Source organism: Seriola dumerili, unplaced genomic scaffold (genome assembly GCF_002260705.1).
Source record: "Seriola dumerili isolate Sdu_G_001 unplaced genomic scaffold, Sdu_1.0 BDQW01000226.1, whole genome shotgun sequence".
Lineage (NCBI taxonomy): Eukaryota > Metazoa > Chordata > Actinopteri > Carangiformes > Carangidae > Seriola > Seriola dumerili.
The window spans coordinates 527,011-545,078 of record NW_019174481.1 but is presented as its reverse complement, the minus strand read 5'-3'; the positions used below and the strand labels follow the sequence as shown (position 1 = coordinate 545,078).

The 18,068-nt window shown below is 41.0% G+C and overlaps 1 protein-coding gene across 2 annotated transcripts; it reads right to left on the bottom strand.

Moving 5' to 3' along the window:
* Positions 1-368: 368 nt before the first annotated feature.
* LOC111228748 (nucleolin-like) lies at positions 369-17,690 on the bottom strand. 2 transcript variants are annotated; one of them, XM_022754768.1, is made up of 12 exons: positions 17,611-17,690; positions 3,598-3,640; positions 3,346-3,394; positions 3,155-3,191; positions 3,024-3,063; positions 2,878-2,938; positions 2,292-2,328; positions 2,107-2,201; positions 1,899-2,029; positions 1,689-1,746; positions 1,517-1,588; positions 369-1,427 (listed from the first exon to the last, which is right to left on the bottom strand). In XM_022754768.1, exons 1-12 carry the CDS (start codon positions 17,685-17,687, stop codon positions 1,213-1,215), a joined length of 915 nt encoding a protein of 304 aa, XP_022610489.1. In that variant the 5' UTR covers positions 17,688-17,690; the 3' UTR covers positions 369-1,212. The 2 variants fall into 2 exon arrangements, with proteins under 2 accessions (XP_022610489.1, XP_022610490.1); XM_022754769.1 differs by lacking the exon at positions 17,611-17,690 and adding an exon at positions 4,329-4,446.
* Positions 17,691-18,068: the final 378 nt, after the last annotated feature.

Here is an 18,068-nt window from a genome sequence, read left to right as displayed (position 1 = left end):
TCCTAATCCAAAAAGACCCATGTAAACTTGCTCATATACATTAATTGTAAGGGACACCAAGGTCTCAACTACACATTATTTCCTATTAAAAATGCCTATTATAAAACTTTGGACAAATTGAAAAGTTTGATGCTCATGCAGATGCACTCCCAGATGGTTCATTGTGATAAACAGCTGGTGGCACTCATTTTCCAGTCAGGTGCCGTTACAACATTTTGGAGGAGGAGTGAGTGGATTTATACAGAATACCTGCCTAAAAAAAGAGCTGGCTTTAAATGTAAGAAAATGACCTAAGCAGTAGATGCAACTTCATTCTCACAGACGTTCTCCTAAATTTTACTCAAGTCAAATGTAGAGTTGAATTAACAAGTTGGTTGAACTAACTTTAATGGCGTTTTACGAAGGTTGTAATTCATTTTAAGTTTTACAGTTGCTGTATCTCATTGAGTTTGTCCGACTCAAAAGTTCACCAAACATCTGCTGTGTCTCAATTCACGTACATCCGACTCCGTCGGTGCCATTCGCAGCCTCATTTCCATCTCTCATGACACACAAAGGAAAATAAAAAGTTAATTTGGAAGTCAAGTGAGGAAAGCAGCCGGCAGGCGGGCGACAATTGGAGGAACCTGTTGCGTTCATCATTTGATTTGAGACAACACTACCCTGTTGAAATTCTCGCACTACAACTGAGTATACTGTGTACATAGTGTACTACGTCTGAGTGAACTGACTGAAGTATCTGATTTGAGATACAGCAATAAAAAATGTTTGTTTTTTTGTGAAATCAAAGTTCAGCTTTCACTATGTTTATTCTTAATTGCTTGAAAAAAGATATCTGTTGATCAACTAATACAACCAGTCGACTGGTCATCTTAGTTCTACTGACAAAAGTATTAAAGCTGCAGTGATTTATTTCAATGCACATGTTCAAAGCAAACTGAACAGAAGAAGTGAGGCATTTGAAAGCAGACATGCAGTCTTTGCAGTCTGCTGGGACACACTAACTGGTCATAACTGATCAAGTCACAAAGGCACCTGCTTTGTCCACAACAAATATTTTATCTGCAGGTGAAATATGAAAAAATAAATAACTGTCAAATCTACAAAATGCACAAAGACTTTGTGGATTAAAACATCGAGTATCGTTTTCAAAAAGTAACAAGAAACAAGTAACAAAGATCTGTGCGCCTCTGCTGGATCGCTTCAATAGATTTAGGGGGAAATGTGAGAAGGAGGACACGGCTTGTGTCTGTTCACTTGCGTCTCCTCTTTTTCACCATCATCATCTGATGATGAAGAAGAGGAGCGAGATGAGGAGGAGCAGCTTGAGCTCTGAGAGGACTCCTCATCACTTCCAGAGTTACCATCATCATCATCACTATCTTCTTCTTCATCATCTTCCTCATTGCTCTGCTCTGCCTCTTGCTCTAGGGGAAAAGGTATTACACATATTCATGGTGTGTTGTGGAATCTGCAGCATGTTTGTGTTTATATGAAGCGGGGGGGGGGCTCTCACCCTCCAGCAGCTTCTTGTGGATCAGTGGGAGAAACTCAGAGGCCTCAGGATTGTCTGGTTCATGGATGAGAACTGGAATGAGGAGAGAAGCGTCACCACTGGCTGACTTCACCGGTGGGTGATTTATTGACTGACAGACACAAAGTTGATGGATGCAGGATACTGTACATACTCATCTGGCACAGCTTGTGGGCCAGCTGAAAGTCTTTGTCCATCAAAGCTCCAAGGAACTGAAACCATAACATCCTCCCCTGAGTTTCATTTTTTTTTTTAATTTTTCTCAAAACATTTGGAAATACACAAAAATCAACAGCTACAGTTGAAGCTATTCTCTCAACAGAGCATCAAATGTGGAATCAATGATGATCATTGGTCACTTTACCTCAATTTTCAGCTCCACTGGGGCCTTAAGGTCTTCATCCTCAGCATCGTCCTCCTTTGTCTGTTCTTCCTCCTCATTTGGCTCATGCATGGAGACAGGTTCAACTGGTGGAGGAGCATGTGTCCTTCCTCCTGGCAACCATGATCATTGTCATCAGTTTTTCTCTCTCTACGTTTCTTACTTTGCATTTTGTTCTACAACAACCAACCTATTCCTGCTGAATCTGACGACCGCGAGTTGCTCGAGTCTTTCGTTTTCAGCTCTTCATCAGGTGCTGCAGTCGACTCTGCTGGTTCTTCAACCCTGAAATCATGTTGGAAATTTAAAACTGGATCTGGGGGACGTTTCATTGGTCTAATCACCTACTGTATGACGCGAACTCTGAGTACAGACCTTGGTTTTATGTTGATGGATTCCTTTGGAGAACAATCTACAAGAAAAACAAAGACACACAAGACATTTAATTTTACTTGCAGTGACTTCAAGTCATTTTTTGTCACAGCAGATAGTATATGATGTTAATCACTTGCAAACAGAGCTAGTCTGGTGATATAAAGTAAACAAAACATTAAACTCGCTGTCTGGAGACATGATAAGGAAAAATGACACAGATAGCAAAGAGCATCTCAAGATTATGAAACAATTTAAAGCAGGTAATGCAGAGTAAGTGTAAATAAAACCAAATGCTGACAAGATTTAAGGGTAAAATTAGAATACAGATTTTATGACCAAGTGTTATTGTATTATTTGTTTTTGGTGTGCTCAGCCTTTCTCTGTAACAGTTAGTGGCTTTGTGCAATGACAAAGGAAGTGACTTTATTTATTCAAGATAAAGCGTGAGTCACTCCTATAGTTGCATAGCATTTTGGTCTTTTGAGGGTGCTCTTTGAGTAAAAATTATTATCTCTGCCTGTGCAGCCATGGATTTCTTATGTGAAATAGTATCAATGAGATTAGTTCTTCCTCAGTCTCAGAGTACCTTCTGTATTCAGCACACCCCGACTTGGAGATTTAGGCTTTTGAGTCTCCTTGCCGGAAACCTAAAGAATAAAAAAAAAATGTAAAGAATAGTTGTGTAATAGTGATGCAATTCAGTTATGGTGTAATCTATCTCAGAATACCCACCTGTACGGAACAAGGCAGTGTGCGGGCAGGAAGACTCCTGCTGGATGGAAAAAAAACAAGTAGACGATGAGCATGGTGTGCTATGACTGAAATGTAAGTTTCCTAAGATGGGATTTTTCTTATTTTCTTACCAAGGTTTATTAGTGACTGTCTTTTTCCCAATTGTGCCTAGAACATCATAATCAAGAGAATGAGTTTGCCCTGAAAGGCTAATGACCACCAGAAGCATACAGTGGAAATCTTGTCATTTCAGGCTTCAACATGTAAATGAATCTACATGTGATGTTTTGTGCACTGACTTGCAGTCTGAATTACTTCTTACCATTGACTTTGTGAGTCTCAGCCTGAGCAGAGGTGACTTCCACTGCCAGCTACATCCGGGGGGTGAGTTAAAAAATAAACCAATTAGAATATTCATACAATTTTATTTGAATATGTAGAGGGGTAACATGTGACCCACTCATAGCAGTGTGTAACAAACAAAACAAAGTCATAAAGTGAGTTGCGAACAGCAACAATGAATGTGAACAATATAATTCATAAGAAAAACCAACATAATGTAGACAGACATTACCTGTTTCTGGGAACCACTGAAGGATTTCCCCAAACACTCTAACCTGGACATCAAATTACAGCGGAGAAAGCATTTAAAGCATGGGGCAGGAATTCAGAGCTTTTACCCAAGTACAAGTAGCAATATCACAGCGCAGAAATACTGTGATACAAGTACATATTTAAAGTACCTAAAGTAAAAGTGCTCATTATGCAGAATGGCCCATATCTTGCTAATTATAATAATAATCGAAGTTGAATTAATAATGCATTCATGTGTAAACATCACTAGTGTTGCAACTGCCAAAGATGGGCTCATTTTAAACTAATTAAAATATTGCAGGGTAGCTTAAATTAACGTTATCATCATCATCATCATCATAATTTATTAGTTGATTAATAAATCTGAATTTGCAACGTTGCTATAAACCAAAGCTGTCAAATAAATGTAGTTTGTGCATTACAAAGTACAATATTTGCCTCCATGTAGCTAGCTAACCAAGTGGAGTACAAAGTAAAGTTATGTTAACATAAATTATTCAAGGAAATACTCAAGTACAGGAGCTTCTAGAGAAAATGTACTTAGTTATATTACACCATTGGTCATTGGCACAGGAACGTAATTAAGAAGGTTAACGCTTTTTTTAATTCATCTGCATAGTAGCTAGTAAAGTTACATTACTTGTTAGCCTTCATTAACTGTATTTAGTGTACTAACAATAGCTTGCCTTGATAAGATTACACATGGCTCACCTGCTCATGGAGGAAAATATAGTATTTGCAACTTCCGGACCTTATATTTGAAATTCTGACTATTTCTTGTTATGTTAGCTTAGGCGAGTTCGCTAACTGCCGTCAGTGAGATAGACGATGGTTGCAACGCAACTGGGAAATAAACAAGCGTTACCATAGCGACGGACCAACTTACGAGTCAATGCTGCCTTCAAGGACTGTCCGACATTTTGCCACTATTGACACTAACCAGCTCAGAGACAGTCTGAATTTGAGTAATGAGTAACAATTTGTTCTTTAACAGGTGTTATAAAACGTTTTCTACATACATGTAATGTCTTAATATTTGATTAAACATCAAAACATGCTAATATCAACACTGCTGTCTATTTCCCCTTCAGCTTGCAACAGTAGTCTAAAGTCATTTTGGCTGCCTCATTTGTGAAATAAAACAGCCACCAAAAATGTCTTTAAATGCACAGAAAGTTTTGTTGAGCATTTTAAAGCTAAAAGAAGGAGAGATTTTCCAGGTCCTTTTAACACATAGCCTAGCTGTTTCTGTCCACCCTCCATGTCAGCCATATTTCATCCAATAAGTAGCTGTTACTGCTACATTAGCTGCGCGTACATCGAAAGAGCTGCCCTCAGTCTTGAATTTGTGTGTTTATGTGTGTGTGTTGATGTGTGTGTGTGTGTGAGTGTGTGTGTGTGTGTGTGTGTGTGAGTGTGAGAGGATGTGAGGATGGAGGTATTGTGCGTGTAGTTAATAGGTTCATGTCTCCTCAGGACTTGGCTATCTTGTTTCACGGTTGTCTTAAAATCTCAGGAAGATATGAACTGTCAGACTGACAGATTGAAGACTCTGACTTCCTGCAGAGCCTAAATTAGAACATGATTGACAGGCTTGTTCATTTCCTGCCAAAGTTTAAGGCACTGTTTAGAGAAAGGTGAGGTTAGTTTGGACTGTTACATGTGGATGCCTCACCCCCTACTCTGTCTCTCTCACACAGGGAAGCACACATCAATTAGGCAGTGCAGTCAAGGCGCTCAGACTGAGCGCTCCCTCCGGATGCCTCCTCTCATGCACATCAACATGCCACTAAAGCGTGTGCATGAGTGTTTTTTAGTGCGCGTGTACACGTGCATATGTGAGTCGACTGTGTGTATTTTTAAGAGTGTGAAAGGAGACAATCGATCTCTAGAGAAAAGTTTGCCTTGAAACTGCACCAGCAGAAGAAACCCAAAGAAATAGATGTTCAAAGGGAATATCTTAACAATTAGCAATGAGTATTTAGTCTAAAAGAATTCATGCTATCATGTCATGTCTTTGTTGTCTGATGGTCTGTCTCCTCAGACTTTCTCATCAGCTCAAGACTTGACTTTTGTCACGTAAACGTCATGGAGCTTCAATGAGGAATGCTATTTAAAAGGGAAGGGGGAAATTGTATGTAAAGGTATTATTCAGCATATATTTTAATACAGCTTATCTCTGTAACATTAAAGATTCATCACTAAATAGGCAACAATTAAAGGTAAAGAGGTAAAGTTTGATATATAAAAAAAAAGTGACTACAATCTATTATGAGTTTAAGAGTCAAGTCTGTGGGTGTGGTTTGATCATATTTGATTGACAATGCTGACAACACAAGCAAACAACACAACAACTGTCATCATATGTTCATGACAGTTGTTGCCGAGCTGTGATTGGTGCATGGAAATGTGACATCACTGATTCCCACACACTCCCAACCAGTGAGAGGAGTACAGACAAAACAAAAAATACCGAAATCTCTCATGTCATGTTTCATCCCCGCTGCTCAGTTTACAGGGCCTTTACGGACCCGTATAGAGTTCATTAATATCAAAAAATGGAGTAAATGGGTTCACTTCTGCCAGTATCTGAAACATCTTCCCTGACCCCATCAGTCATTTAAGATCTGATTTTACAGCAATTTAGCAAATGAGTCGGCCTCTTGATGTCAAATGTCAAACAGCAAGGTGGAACATGCAGCTCGAAAGCTGCTCTGACACTCTGTCCGTGTTTTAATGGAGCCCTCCCTCCATTCTGCCAAACAACAGACTGACAGAGAGAGCCACAAAATGCACACACACACACACACACACACACACACACACACACACACACACACACACACACACACACAGTAGCCCATCAGGCACACACAGGCACACCTGCCATAGAAGGTTGATGGGAAAATATATTCCACACAGACGACATGATAACAGAATCATTTCACGCTTCACTGATCCTCCGCACATTCTCTTTGTGTGCATGTATGAGCATGTGTGTGTGTGCGTGAGCAGCAGTGAGCGAGTCTTTTAGGGGGCTGGCGGGTTGTATGTGGTGTATGTGCCCGGAGAGACTCTGCTTCTCACAAATTTCCATATGATGAGCCCTGAGGCCATCTCCACAGTCAAAGAGAACACAGACCAAGAAATGGGACAGGAAGACACATCGCAGCCCTTCAAGACATCACGGTGTGAAGCATGTACTTCTGTGATGGAACGCCACTGAACATACTGTTCCCACTGTAGCATCATTAACAGGGATCAGCATTAACAAAATGAAGCAACATCATGCTGTCATGACTTCATCCGTGGTGCATATATGTTGGTTTGTATGTGCGTGTGGGCTCGTGTTGCTGTGTCCTCGGGCACACGTGTTTATGAAGCATCTGTGCAGGTCTATCAGTGTGATGTGGTGTATGACGAGCCGTCCTCACGCCTCACAGCCTCTGGCAGGCTGAAGGCTAATAATAAATGCAAATTACAATCAGAAGAGCAGATCGGAGCTAGAGAGGATAATTGCTCCATTATGGCTGCATGTGTGTGTGTGTGTGTGAGTGTTTTCTAGTTTAACAGAATAAGACCGGCAGAGGAGGGTTACCAAATGCTAGGTGCTGACGTCACAAACAGACTACATAAGGGGACAAGTGAAGTGTTACAGGAATTGATTTATTTGTTGGACAAAATTCCACTTTTCGATTGTGAGGTTCACATCAGGCTAATTAAAGTGTGTGTGATGTAACTGTGCGTCACAAATCAAAATAAAGAAAGAAAGATCTAGATGACATTCACCTCCTGAATGCCTCTGTCAGAGTTTGAAGTACAAATTGTGTAAACACTGTGTGAACTCCATGTCTTTTAAAGAGGAGGCGCATGTCAGAATCATTACATGATTTTCCATTTAATCTAATTTAATTTAATCGATTAGGATTTTCATTAGCTTTATCGAAACAGAGACTAGTATTTTCTTCTTGGGTTCAAAATCCAGTTCAGCACATCATGCCATCATATCACAATGAAGAAAAACCAGACAAACCGAAAGAACTATCACTAATGTCACTAACGAGTATAAATTAACTCAACATTTAAAGCTAAAGACACTGTGTTTTAATTTTGGGAAATTCGCTTTATTGGCGAGAGGTAGAGAAGAAGAATGGCACCTCTCTCACATCTGTATGCTTAATGTGAAGCTACGAGCAGCCGCAGATTAGTTTAGCATAAAGAAACAACCTGGCTCTGCACAAAGGTAATAAAATCTACCTGCTAATTAACAAGACTGTCCTCACGAAAAAAACAAAAAAAAAACAACCTCATAAGTCATACAGTTACACTTTTCTGCAACATCTAACATCGTGTGAGATTGCATCAGTCTGTTCAACAAACACCCCAAAACAACATGTTTACCTCCGAGTGACAACAGCCTATTGTGGCCGTAGTAATTATGACAGGAGGAAAAGACGAAGTCAGGTGGCGTAGATACGAAGCAACAAAGTCCACACTGGGAGAAAGCCTGGGTGGATGGGACAACTAAACACTGGAGACCACCGTTTGTTTCCCATTGTTTCTTTTAACCATGACCACAACAGCTCATTATTGTAACCATGGAAACCTTTTTAACTTAAATATTTGTAATATAACTAAATAGTGAAACTGTCAATCCGTCTTTTAGCCAAGATTAACTTTTATGCGAGTCTCCAACATTTGCCACTGAGTGTCTTCTTTCAAATAACTAAATAACTGAAACTGCAGCTTCTGCAGAAAATCATTCAAAGGGTCTCTAGATTTCTGACATTCATGAATTTCATTCACATTATCAGTTAATTTCCTCCATTTAGACGTCCAGGAAACAGTCTTAACCTCTCCGTCTTATTTCCTTCCTTCATTTTACCTCTCATAATTATTGTGTAGGTACACACACACACACACGCACACACACACACACACACACACACACACACACACACACGCACAAGTGTACAGAAACACATGCTGAAGTGACACATGGGTTTATTGCATTTGCTCTATTAAATCTCTCTCTTGTTTGAGTCCTCGTAACATGAGCCAAAGGGTTTTACTGCTAATATTTATATTATTACAAATGCTGTATTTCTAATGTGAAATCTATTTAAGAGGATGACTCCAGCCTCTGGGCACTTTATTCAGTGTGTGTGTGTGTGTCTCTATGTCATTGTCGTCATAATTATCATCATTTTGGCTTCGTAGTCTCTCTTTTACTTACTCTCCCCATTTTTCTGCCACAAAACTGTGATGGAGCCGCACCATCTGTCTCTCTTTCAGCCCATTCATCATTTCCTCACTCATCAACTCTGTATTTCTTCATTTTCTTTCCTCACTCCATCTCTGTCTCTCACTAACTCATCACCCATTTCAAGGGGTTTTTCATTCCACCTCTTCCTTCCGTTCCATCCATCTGCCTCTCACTTTTGCCTATCCGGTCTTTTCCTCGCTTCATTTTCTGCCTCTGTCGTTTCTGCTGGCCGTCCATCCAAAGCGGAAGGTATTTTTCTATGAGCAGGCTAGTGATGTGTACGTTCAAGAGGAACCCTCAATATGAGCTCATCTGACCAAAGAATCAGCTTAGAAGGAGGTCCCGTGATCCGAAAAAAAAGTTCAATAATTGTCTCGCTATTAGGAAATGAAATTGATCAATGCATCTGTAACGACAATTACGCAAAAAACAGAAAACTTCTCCAACAAGCTATTAACAACTAAAAAAAGACACACATATTGACATCATTCAAAAGTACGAGGGAGCCATTTAGATGTGGCAAAATTTGGTTGAAGAGTGAAGATGCATAAGGGTTTGTGTGAAAGTAGACATTTCTTCTCTCTCACTCCTGCTCCCTCCCTCTGTTCTTCTATGACTCTCTCTCATGCACTTAAAGGTCCTGATTTATTTATTTTTTTAAACTTCTTAGTAAAAGCGATGTGATCCTACATGAACATATATTATCTGCCAAACTTGGAACCATACTGGTGATTTCACATTGAGAGGCTTCTGTACTGTAGTATTAGTGGAGACTGTCCTGTAAAAAAACGAGCCCATAGGTCAGATGGTGCAGCAGGTTATTATGACCCATAGTTACGTTTTGTTGCTAGGCGACATCTAGTGGCCAAAGTAATTATGACAGGACCAGAGCGAGAAGTGCGGTGACGTAGTAAAAAGTCTGCGTTTGGAGGAGGTCGGGATGGATGGATGGGTCAACAAAACACAGGACTATGATACAGGTGTGCGGTTCGACAAAGATAAACGTGTTGTTATTATTGTTACCATGACAACAACAAAGATCGTCTAATTTTGAGGAAGTAGCATGCTTATTTTAACCCAAATCACGATCTTTTCCTAAACCTAACCAAGTAGTTTTTGTGCCTACACCTAACCAAGCCACGACCATTATTACTGTTACCATGACAACCAAGGTCCAGTACGCCTCCTGCCATAGGGGCGCTATTTCAGGAGACACCCCAATGGGTCGTATCAGAGGCTTGAAAAAAACGACCTATATGGTTGTAATATTTGTGTGGTCTTATGCACCTGTAGCCACACCCACCTGTGATGTCACAGTGTACCGACAGACGCTGCAGTACACTTATACATCACATACTGGCGCAGGCTGAACAAGCTTAAACAGTTAAAGATTTTCAAGGTGTGTTTAATGTTTATAGCTGATGTGTTTTTTTTGTTTATGTTTCATGAATTTCCCCTAGGAGATAAATAAAGTATCTATCTATCTATCTATCTATCTATCTATCAGAGATGACTGTGAATCATAACTGAATGAACCAGTCCCAATGAAGCAGATTTGATTTTTTATATTTTTTGAGAGATGCTTTACTATATTCACCAGCTAGTTGCTAATGTTATCATTTGGCAGTTTGATGCCAGACTGGTAGGTACAGTCGATTTGGCTAAAACCACCAGGTTTGACTCGTCTGCTGAGGGACAGAAAACCAAAGCAGAGGCTAAAAGAGGCTAAAACGTTTGGTGCTAACTCTCTGTGGGTTGGTGATGAGAGAGAAACAGATCCTTTCTCGACCCTTTCTCGTTACACAAAGTCATCTCAACTATAAAAATATTAATTAGTGCAGCTTTAAAGAAAAATGCTTAGGAGTCAAAACAGCATGTTCAGGTGCTGTAGCATGTTTACATTTGCCGTCAGCATGCCATCACTCACCAGTCCCCTAGGTTGTCAGGAGAGATGGTGCGGTTTCACCTGAGGAGGAATACTTCCTCCTTCATTTCTCTCCTCCTCCTCCTCCTCCTCTATATCTCTCTGTCTGACCCTCACTCTGTCTGTGACGCAGTTGAATGATGAGGGAATTTGAGTGACAGCCGATGCAGCCATTTGAAACAGCATGAAGGAGAGAGGCCTGAGCAGCTGCAGCAGCCGCTCAGCTGCATCTCCTGGTGCATCATGTGGTGGATGGGGGGGGGGGGGATTATAAAGATTTATTCCTCGGGCGCTTCAGTGGCACTGGCATGATTATGATACCATAACACAAGGTGCCATAAAGAAAATGCTGTCAGCTAAATGAGGAGCAGAGCGCCGAAATGTGCTTGGCATTATGTGATCAATCACACCTGTCAAGCACGTAGCCCTCGATCAAGAAAGCTGTCACTGTCAGCTGTTGCCCGTTTCTGCCTCGTCTCTGGCTTTCTTTCATTTCTGCAGGTTTACTGGTCGTCTGTGTGTGTGTGTGTGTGTCTTTCATTCAGTCATTTTTACCTCTTTTCCCAGGTGGCCACAAGTCTCCCACCCACAATACCTCATGTGAGCACTGATAAGAGGTGAGGAATTACCAAACATGTTGGCCACATGCTGGCGGAGATCACACACACACAGGGCCTCTTTCTAATATTTCACAGGGAGGAAGAAAGGGACGCATACATCATTCTGACAGAGCCAGAATGGAGAGAGACATCCCTCTGTTATCTCCACACACACACGCACTGTCAGAGATTTATAGTACAAGGCTTTAATGGTGCCCTCACACACCTCTCTCTCTCTCTCTGTGTACCTCTCTCCTCTCTCGCACAGACACACAAACACACACACATCTATCATTCACCTTCCTCTTCCTCCGTTTTCCTCCTCCTTCTCAATCTTTCCTCTATCTGCTGTCCATCTCACATCTCCCTTTACTTCTCATTTCTCTCCTCCATTTTCCCTTTTCTTTCTCCTCCTCTTCCTCCTCCTCCTCCTCCTCGTCTCTCCATAGACTGCTCCCATTTTCTCCTCCTTCCCTCAGTTAATAAAATACAGTAAAAAATAAAGATGTCAAAGTCTGGTTCAGTTGTAGATGCTGTCAGGTGAGAAGAAAGGAAAGCACACCTGACTCACACTGTATGAGTTTTTATGAATAGCTTAATGTTCCCAATAAACAGCGTGCTGACAGCCATACATGACTCTCTCTAATAGGGAGTGGTTAAACCTTAAACACAGACCATTTACCCATGTGATTTATAGAGCAATGCTTGCAGCCACACAATGCAAAGTTGATCCTGTTTGTCCCAGGTATGTAAAGCCAGATCTCATTCATGATAAAAAAAAAAGCAGCTCTCACTGTTCCAGCTTTTTGAATCTGTATGTGTGAATGGCTCGTTAAGGATTTCAAATCAGTCATTCTGTAGGTGTCGCTTTGCATTTAATTGTGTTTCTATAATGGTGGAAATAACAAAGCTGCACTAATCAATATTTATATTTGAACAGTATGTGAAGGGAGTCTGTAGTAGTGACCAACTCAGAGTATTAACTCCCTGTAACTCTACAGTTGCAGCTCTATGGAGCCTGAAACACAGCTCACATTGGATGCTAATGTTAGCAGCCTGTTGAGCTCCAAAAATTAGTCCAGGCACCAATGCTACTTCTAATGCAAAATACTTTACTTTTAACTTCACAATGGTGATGGGTGGAGCAGTGCTGGGCATCACCAAACTCAATTTGTCAATAAAAATGATTGATAAAAATTTCTATTTACATAGCACACTTCAAAACAAAGGTAGTGCTTTACATGCAAATCAAGATAAAAAAAATTTCAGCACCAGATTAAATAAAATCAATCATAAAAAATACAAAAAATGAACAGAATAAAACAAACTACAATGAAATAGGATTCAAAAAGGAGTGGGATATAACTGGAAAAGTATAACTTAGTGCTAAATAAAAGTATAAGTTGACCTAGTTTAACAGGTGCACAATAAGTCTGGTTGAGCTCATTTCTAAAAATCATAAAAATATCAAATGCACCTATTCACCTTCAGAGTGTGTGTATTGACAGATGTATCCTGGTGTATTATGATTATGTTTGAGTCCATCAGCCGGCGCTGCATAAAATCACTGGAAGGGAACAACTGTTTCCTCTTGACCTTCTTTTACTGTGTTTATATAAGAGCAAGGAGGAGGGTGTTTGTAACGTCGCTGCGTGAGAAATGTATCATCTGAACCCCTTTGTTCTCTCTTCATACCTGTACACCCTTCGTCACTGATGAAGAGGTGACACGAGGTTATTGCAAGGTCAACGGAGACATCATGTCTCTCTCTGACTCCGTCATAAAGCATCAGTGGAGCGCTGCCCTCTGGGAGGACAGCATCTCAACCCACTCTGCGTTTTAGAGTATAATAACTGGTATTAATGACCCAGACTATGTGTGTCTTTGTGTCTTGTGTGTGTTAGTGTGAGAGTAAGAACTGCCTTATCTGATACTGATTGGCTGCAAAAATGATAATTGATCGTCCATTTTTCCTCTTCGTTTTCACCTGAACATGTGGTTTTGTATGCAGGAGAGGTTCACACTCTCCTACAATCACACACACACACACACAGATGAACACACACTTTACACTCACACACACCCTCTCGCCCTTCAATACAACCCTATAATTTTCCAGATGCAGCGAATCGCTGGTTACTATGGCAACTACAGCGGAGAGAGTTTTTCGTTTTTCTCAATTTTGGCAATAGGGTTGTACACAGACACACACAGTCGTCATGTGATCATGGCTGAGGTGCTGAGTGGAGGCGTGAGTCACAAACCAGCTCTAAGTCTGCAGCCAATGGATGACAAGTTCTGATGTTGATGACAGCAGTGATTGGTCATGTAAAATCATCCCATAATGAAGTGAAGGGTGTTCATGTTCACGTGCAGGTGGACTGCAATGATTTTGCTTAATGGAAACGGACACACACACACACACACACACACACACACACACACACACACACACACACACACACACACACACACCCATAGCCATGGAGGGTATCACCAATATGGATGAGGAAAGCAGATTCTCTGGAGGAGCAGGCTGGTAAAAAAACAGAATGAGCTGAACTGACACTAATGTTCTTAGACAAGCTCAGTAAGTCACTATACTAATACAATACACACACACACACACACACTCAGACTGATGCTCTAATACAGTCAGCGGATGCAAATACAATCTGATTAGGCAGGAGTTAACAGTTTATAATAAATTTTCTGAAATGCCACTCTCAGATGTTTCATGTTGTAATTACTGCTGCGCCATTTAAAAGACACAACCTTTAAAATGCTTAATGAAACACTGCTATTTCTAAAATAAACCCCAAGTCATCAGCTTCACCAAAAACGGGTTAGTGCTGAGCCAATAAAAGCAAGGCAAGGGATTATCCTTCACACACACACACACACACACACACACACACACACACACACACACACACACACACACACACACACAGCTGCATCTGGTTGGGGCTGATAAGGGGAATTTTCCTCCCCTCAGGGAATCAAGCGAAAGGAAAACACGACGGAAGGAGATGTGGAGTGAGGGGTCGGGCACGTGGGGGAGGAGGGAGGGAGGGAGGGAAACAGTGGGTCGGTGACAGTTGAAAGTTGACGTGTGAACGTGAGTGGCGCCCCCGTCATCGCCTACAGTAACACTAAGTCAGATATGTTATTTCAAACCCGTGTGTGTGTGTGTGTGTGTGTGTATGTGATCCTTACTTTAGGCCTCCTCTCAGGCTGGTTTAGGGAAATGGCAGCTAATCAATAAACACCATGTAGACACACACACAACCACACACTGCTGCATCCTACAGTTTACTGGGGAGCTACGTTGCCGATCTACTGTGACCTGAGTTTAGAAAACACTTCTTCCAAAGGCATGGCTTTTATTTTGAACGACTCGTGAGGGGTTTAATCTACACGAATGAAGAATGAACAGAACCGTGTGTTATGTTAAAGTGGAAACCTACAGCCCATAGCTTTGGATTTCAATCTGGGTGACCCTTTTACACTTTGGATAAATCTTTATATCTAGAATTTAACATTTGACAAAAAAAAAATCAGGAAGCTCTGGTGTTGTCCTTGATTTGTCCTTCAGAAATCACAACAAGCTTGTGCCGCCCATACATGTGTTTGTCTGAACTGTGCGTGGGTGTCTTACGTATCTCTGACGATTGCCACCCCAGCGACGTCAGCTGACACAAAGCTGTTCCTCTCTGCCTCCCCTTTCGCTTCCTGTCAAGCTGTGTAAATTTGGATTTAAGCTCCGAGTCTCCTTTGCAGGGGCGTCAAGCTCCAGCCAATCAGGAGCCAAACTCTGTGGCAGGAATTTACATAAATCTGCATGGCTAATGTTCTGTGCAAATTGAAGGAGTGACACTGTGACTTCACCTTTTCTCAGTGATAATACAACAACTGACCTTAAACTAAAAATGTAATGGCCTGATAAATCCATTCATTTGCCGAGTGGAAAACAAACTGCATTTGTTTGTGTAATTGCCCATGAGCAGAGAGAGATGGAGGGAGAAGGAGATGGAGAGACAGTGTGTGTGAGAGAGAGAGAGAGAGGGAAACTAGTGAATAAACAGAGGAGATGGATGAGTCTATTAAAGCAGTGGCTAATCCAGGCTATTAGGAAGCAGAGTGAAGGAGTGTGGGAGAAGAGGATACATACGCTGGGTTAATGGCTCTAAATACAGACCTAAACTGGGCAAAGGACGGTTAGAGATTATTATTAATGTACCCAAGGGCGTCGCTAGGCATTATGGGCCTTCTGCACTCGAGATGACTCTGGACCCTCCCCAATTTTCCTCTTTGTCATACACCTCTATAGACGGGAAACATCTACATCTAACGATCTGCAACGCAAACACACATTCACACATTCATTCATGATCAATAATCACACACACTTAATTGAAAACACAGATTGCACCAATTAGTTGATGTAATACTTTCACTACATCTGTCTACGGAGGATGATCTTGGTTTTGTCTAAAAAAAAAAAAAAAAATCCAGCAAAATGTGTTTTCTTGCTCGTTGTCGACATCACAGACATTTGCTGTTTCATATTCTCATAGTCACCCTCAAACAAAACAACTGCCATTGACTTTTCATTAAAAACACACTAAGAAAATCTGTCCGTGTGTGTGTGTTCATCTGAGAGGCAACAAAATGTTAAAACCACAGTTTCTCCCTTTTGTCTTGCCGTCATATATTTCTGCAAAAATGTCCACACAAAAAAATCTCTACAAATAAATATATATAAATAAATTTAATCAATCAGAGCCTATGTTCTTCATGTGAGGTTTATCGTTTCCTACGTGCAACACAGCCGAGTCAATCCACAGAATATTTAGAAATGTCTCTTGTGCCTTGAGGCCTTTTTCGACTGTTCAGAATTCAGCTCCTAGAAAATGAAATGTTTTCTATGTGGTCGGTTATAATTTCCAGCTGCTTTCAAAACTAGTATTGCCCTTTAAGAGGGACGTAGAGCAAAAAATCTAATTATCTATTAAAAAAAATGTGAATTTAAAAAGTATAAAACTGATTGTTTTCGAAAGAATGAATTAATGTAAAACATGTGAGGATGAGAATCACACAGGGCGTTTAAGGAAGGAATAGAGATTGCTGGAAAACACAAACATGGTTGTTGAAGGGATGTTTTCTTTCAGTATTTGTGGAGCTGAACCACCTACTGTATGTGTTGAACCATAAGATGGGACAGCAGCCTCGTAGAGACTCTGCACATGCATCACACACACATCCAAGACAAGTAATGATAAAAAAGAATGGATTTTTTAATGGAGGGAGATCATGACACCTGTATCACGTCATCTGTTTTTCACTGATAATTCTTCAACCAGTCAATTACTTGTTCTCCTTTTATTCATGACGTTTCAGTCCTCCGGCCTTCATCAGATTACATTCGATTATATTAATTTATGGCAGGATGTTTTTGGTTCTTTCATGGTCACAGTTTCCGTCTATAAGATGTTCTGGTGTGCAAGAACTTTGTAGTGATTATGGTCTACTTATAAACCTCTGTCTGAACAGTATGTTTTCTTACTGTCTGATGTGCACCTCAGCAGAGCTTTTTGAGGACGTGTAGTCCAGTCGTTTTTCCATATTTCATATCCAGTCCTCAGACTGAAACTGCTGACGTCACTGTGAGCAGAGGAGTCAGCCGTTCTTACAAATCATTAGCTGAGGGTTGAGGTCAACCTTAAAGGCCTTGGCAAAGTTAAGCTTTCATTCGAGTTTCTTTCAGTTTCTCCAATTTGACCATTTTAAGAGAATTTTCTATCACTGAGCAACTTCCACCTTAAGCTGTTTGGAGGCCTTGATAAAGGAATCCTGCTGACAGGGCAGTAACCCTGAGGAGGGTGGATGCTGAGTGGACAACCAGAAATCTCAACCTAAGATAATCACACAAAGCATACTGCTGCAGGTGTTCAGGTGCTGTACTTTATAAGGGTCGAATATTAATGCACACAAGTACTTTGACAGCAGGAAGCATTAACAGGTGGAGAATCAGTGATTCAAGGGGATTTGCGATGACGTCTAAATTCCTTATATGGTGTCAAAATACAAATCAAACCGTGGATGGGAAAAGAAATGTGACGGTACAAAAATATAGGTCTGGAAAAACACTGTTATTTTTGCGTCACTGTGATGTGAGTGTTTTGTGTAGCTGAGGCTCACCTCTCACATTCAGTCTGGATGCAGATTGGAGCAGCGGGTAGGCCACAGCTCACGTCCAGCCAATCAGAAGGCAGCATGTCACATTCATCATCGCAGCGATGAGACCATGTTCTCAGAGCTGGAGGGTGTGAGGAGCAGAGTGAGAGGGCCAGGGCATGGTAAACAAGTAGGACACACACACACACACACACACACACACACACACACACACACACACACACACACACACACACTAACTATAGTGGACAAGCCTTCGCTTCCCATTAAGTTCAGTGCTGCCCTGAGGATGGGGTAAAAATACTTCACCACAACGAGCGGGACCAAAACACAGTGTGTGTGTGTGTGTTTTGGTGTGTGTGTTTGTAAGAGAAGCAGTGTTCATCAGTGTACCTTGCATTTATTATCCTCTGCAAGCAATTATTTTAATTAAGCAAAAATAATTATCATAATCTTGATGG

Bases quoted from the DNA above. Each gene is read 5' to 3' on its own strand.
- LOC111228748 (XM_022754768.1), bottom strand. From the start codon at position 17,687: ATGCTGCCTTCTGATTGGCTGGACGTGAGCTGTGGCCTACCCGCTGCT. The intron at 2,202-2,291 runs GTCTGTACTCAG...ACATGATTTCAG, and splicing joins TCCATCAACATAAAACCAAG to GGTTGAAGAACCAGCAGAGT. The intron at 1,428-1,516 runs GTGAGAGCCCCC...CTTTTCCCCTAG, and splicing joins CCACAAGAAGCTGCTGGAGG to AGCAAGAGGCAGAGCAGAGC.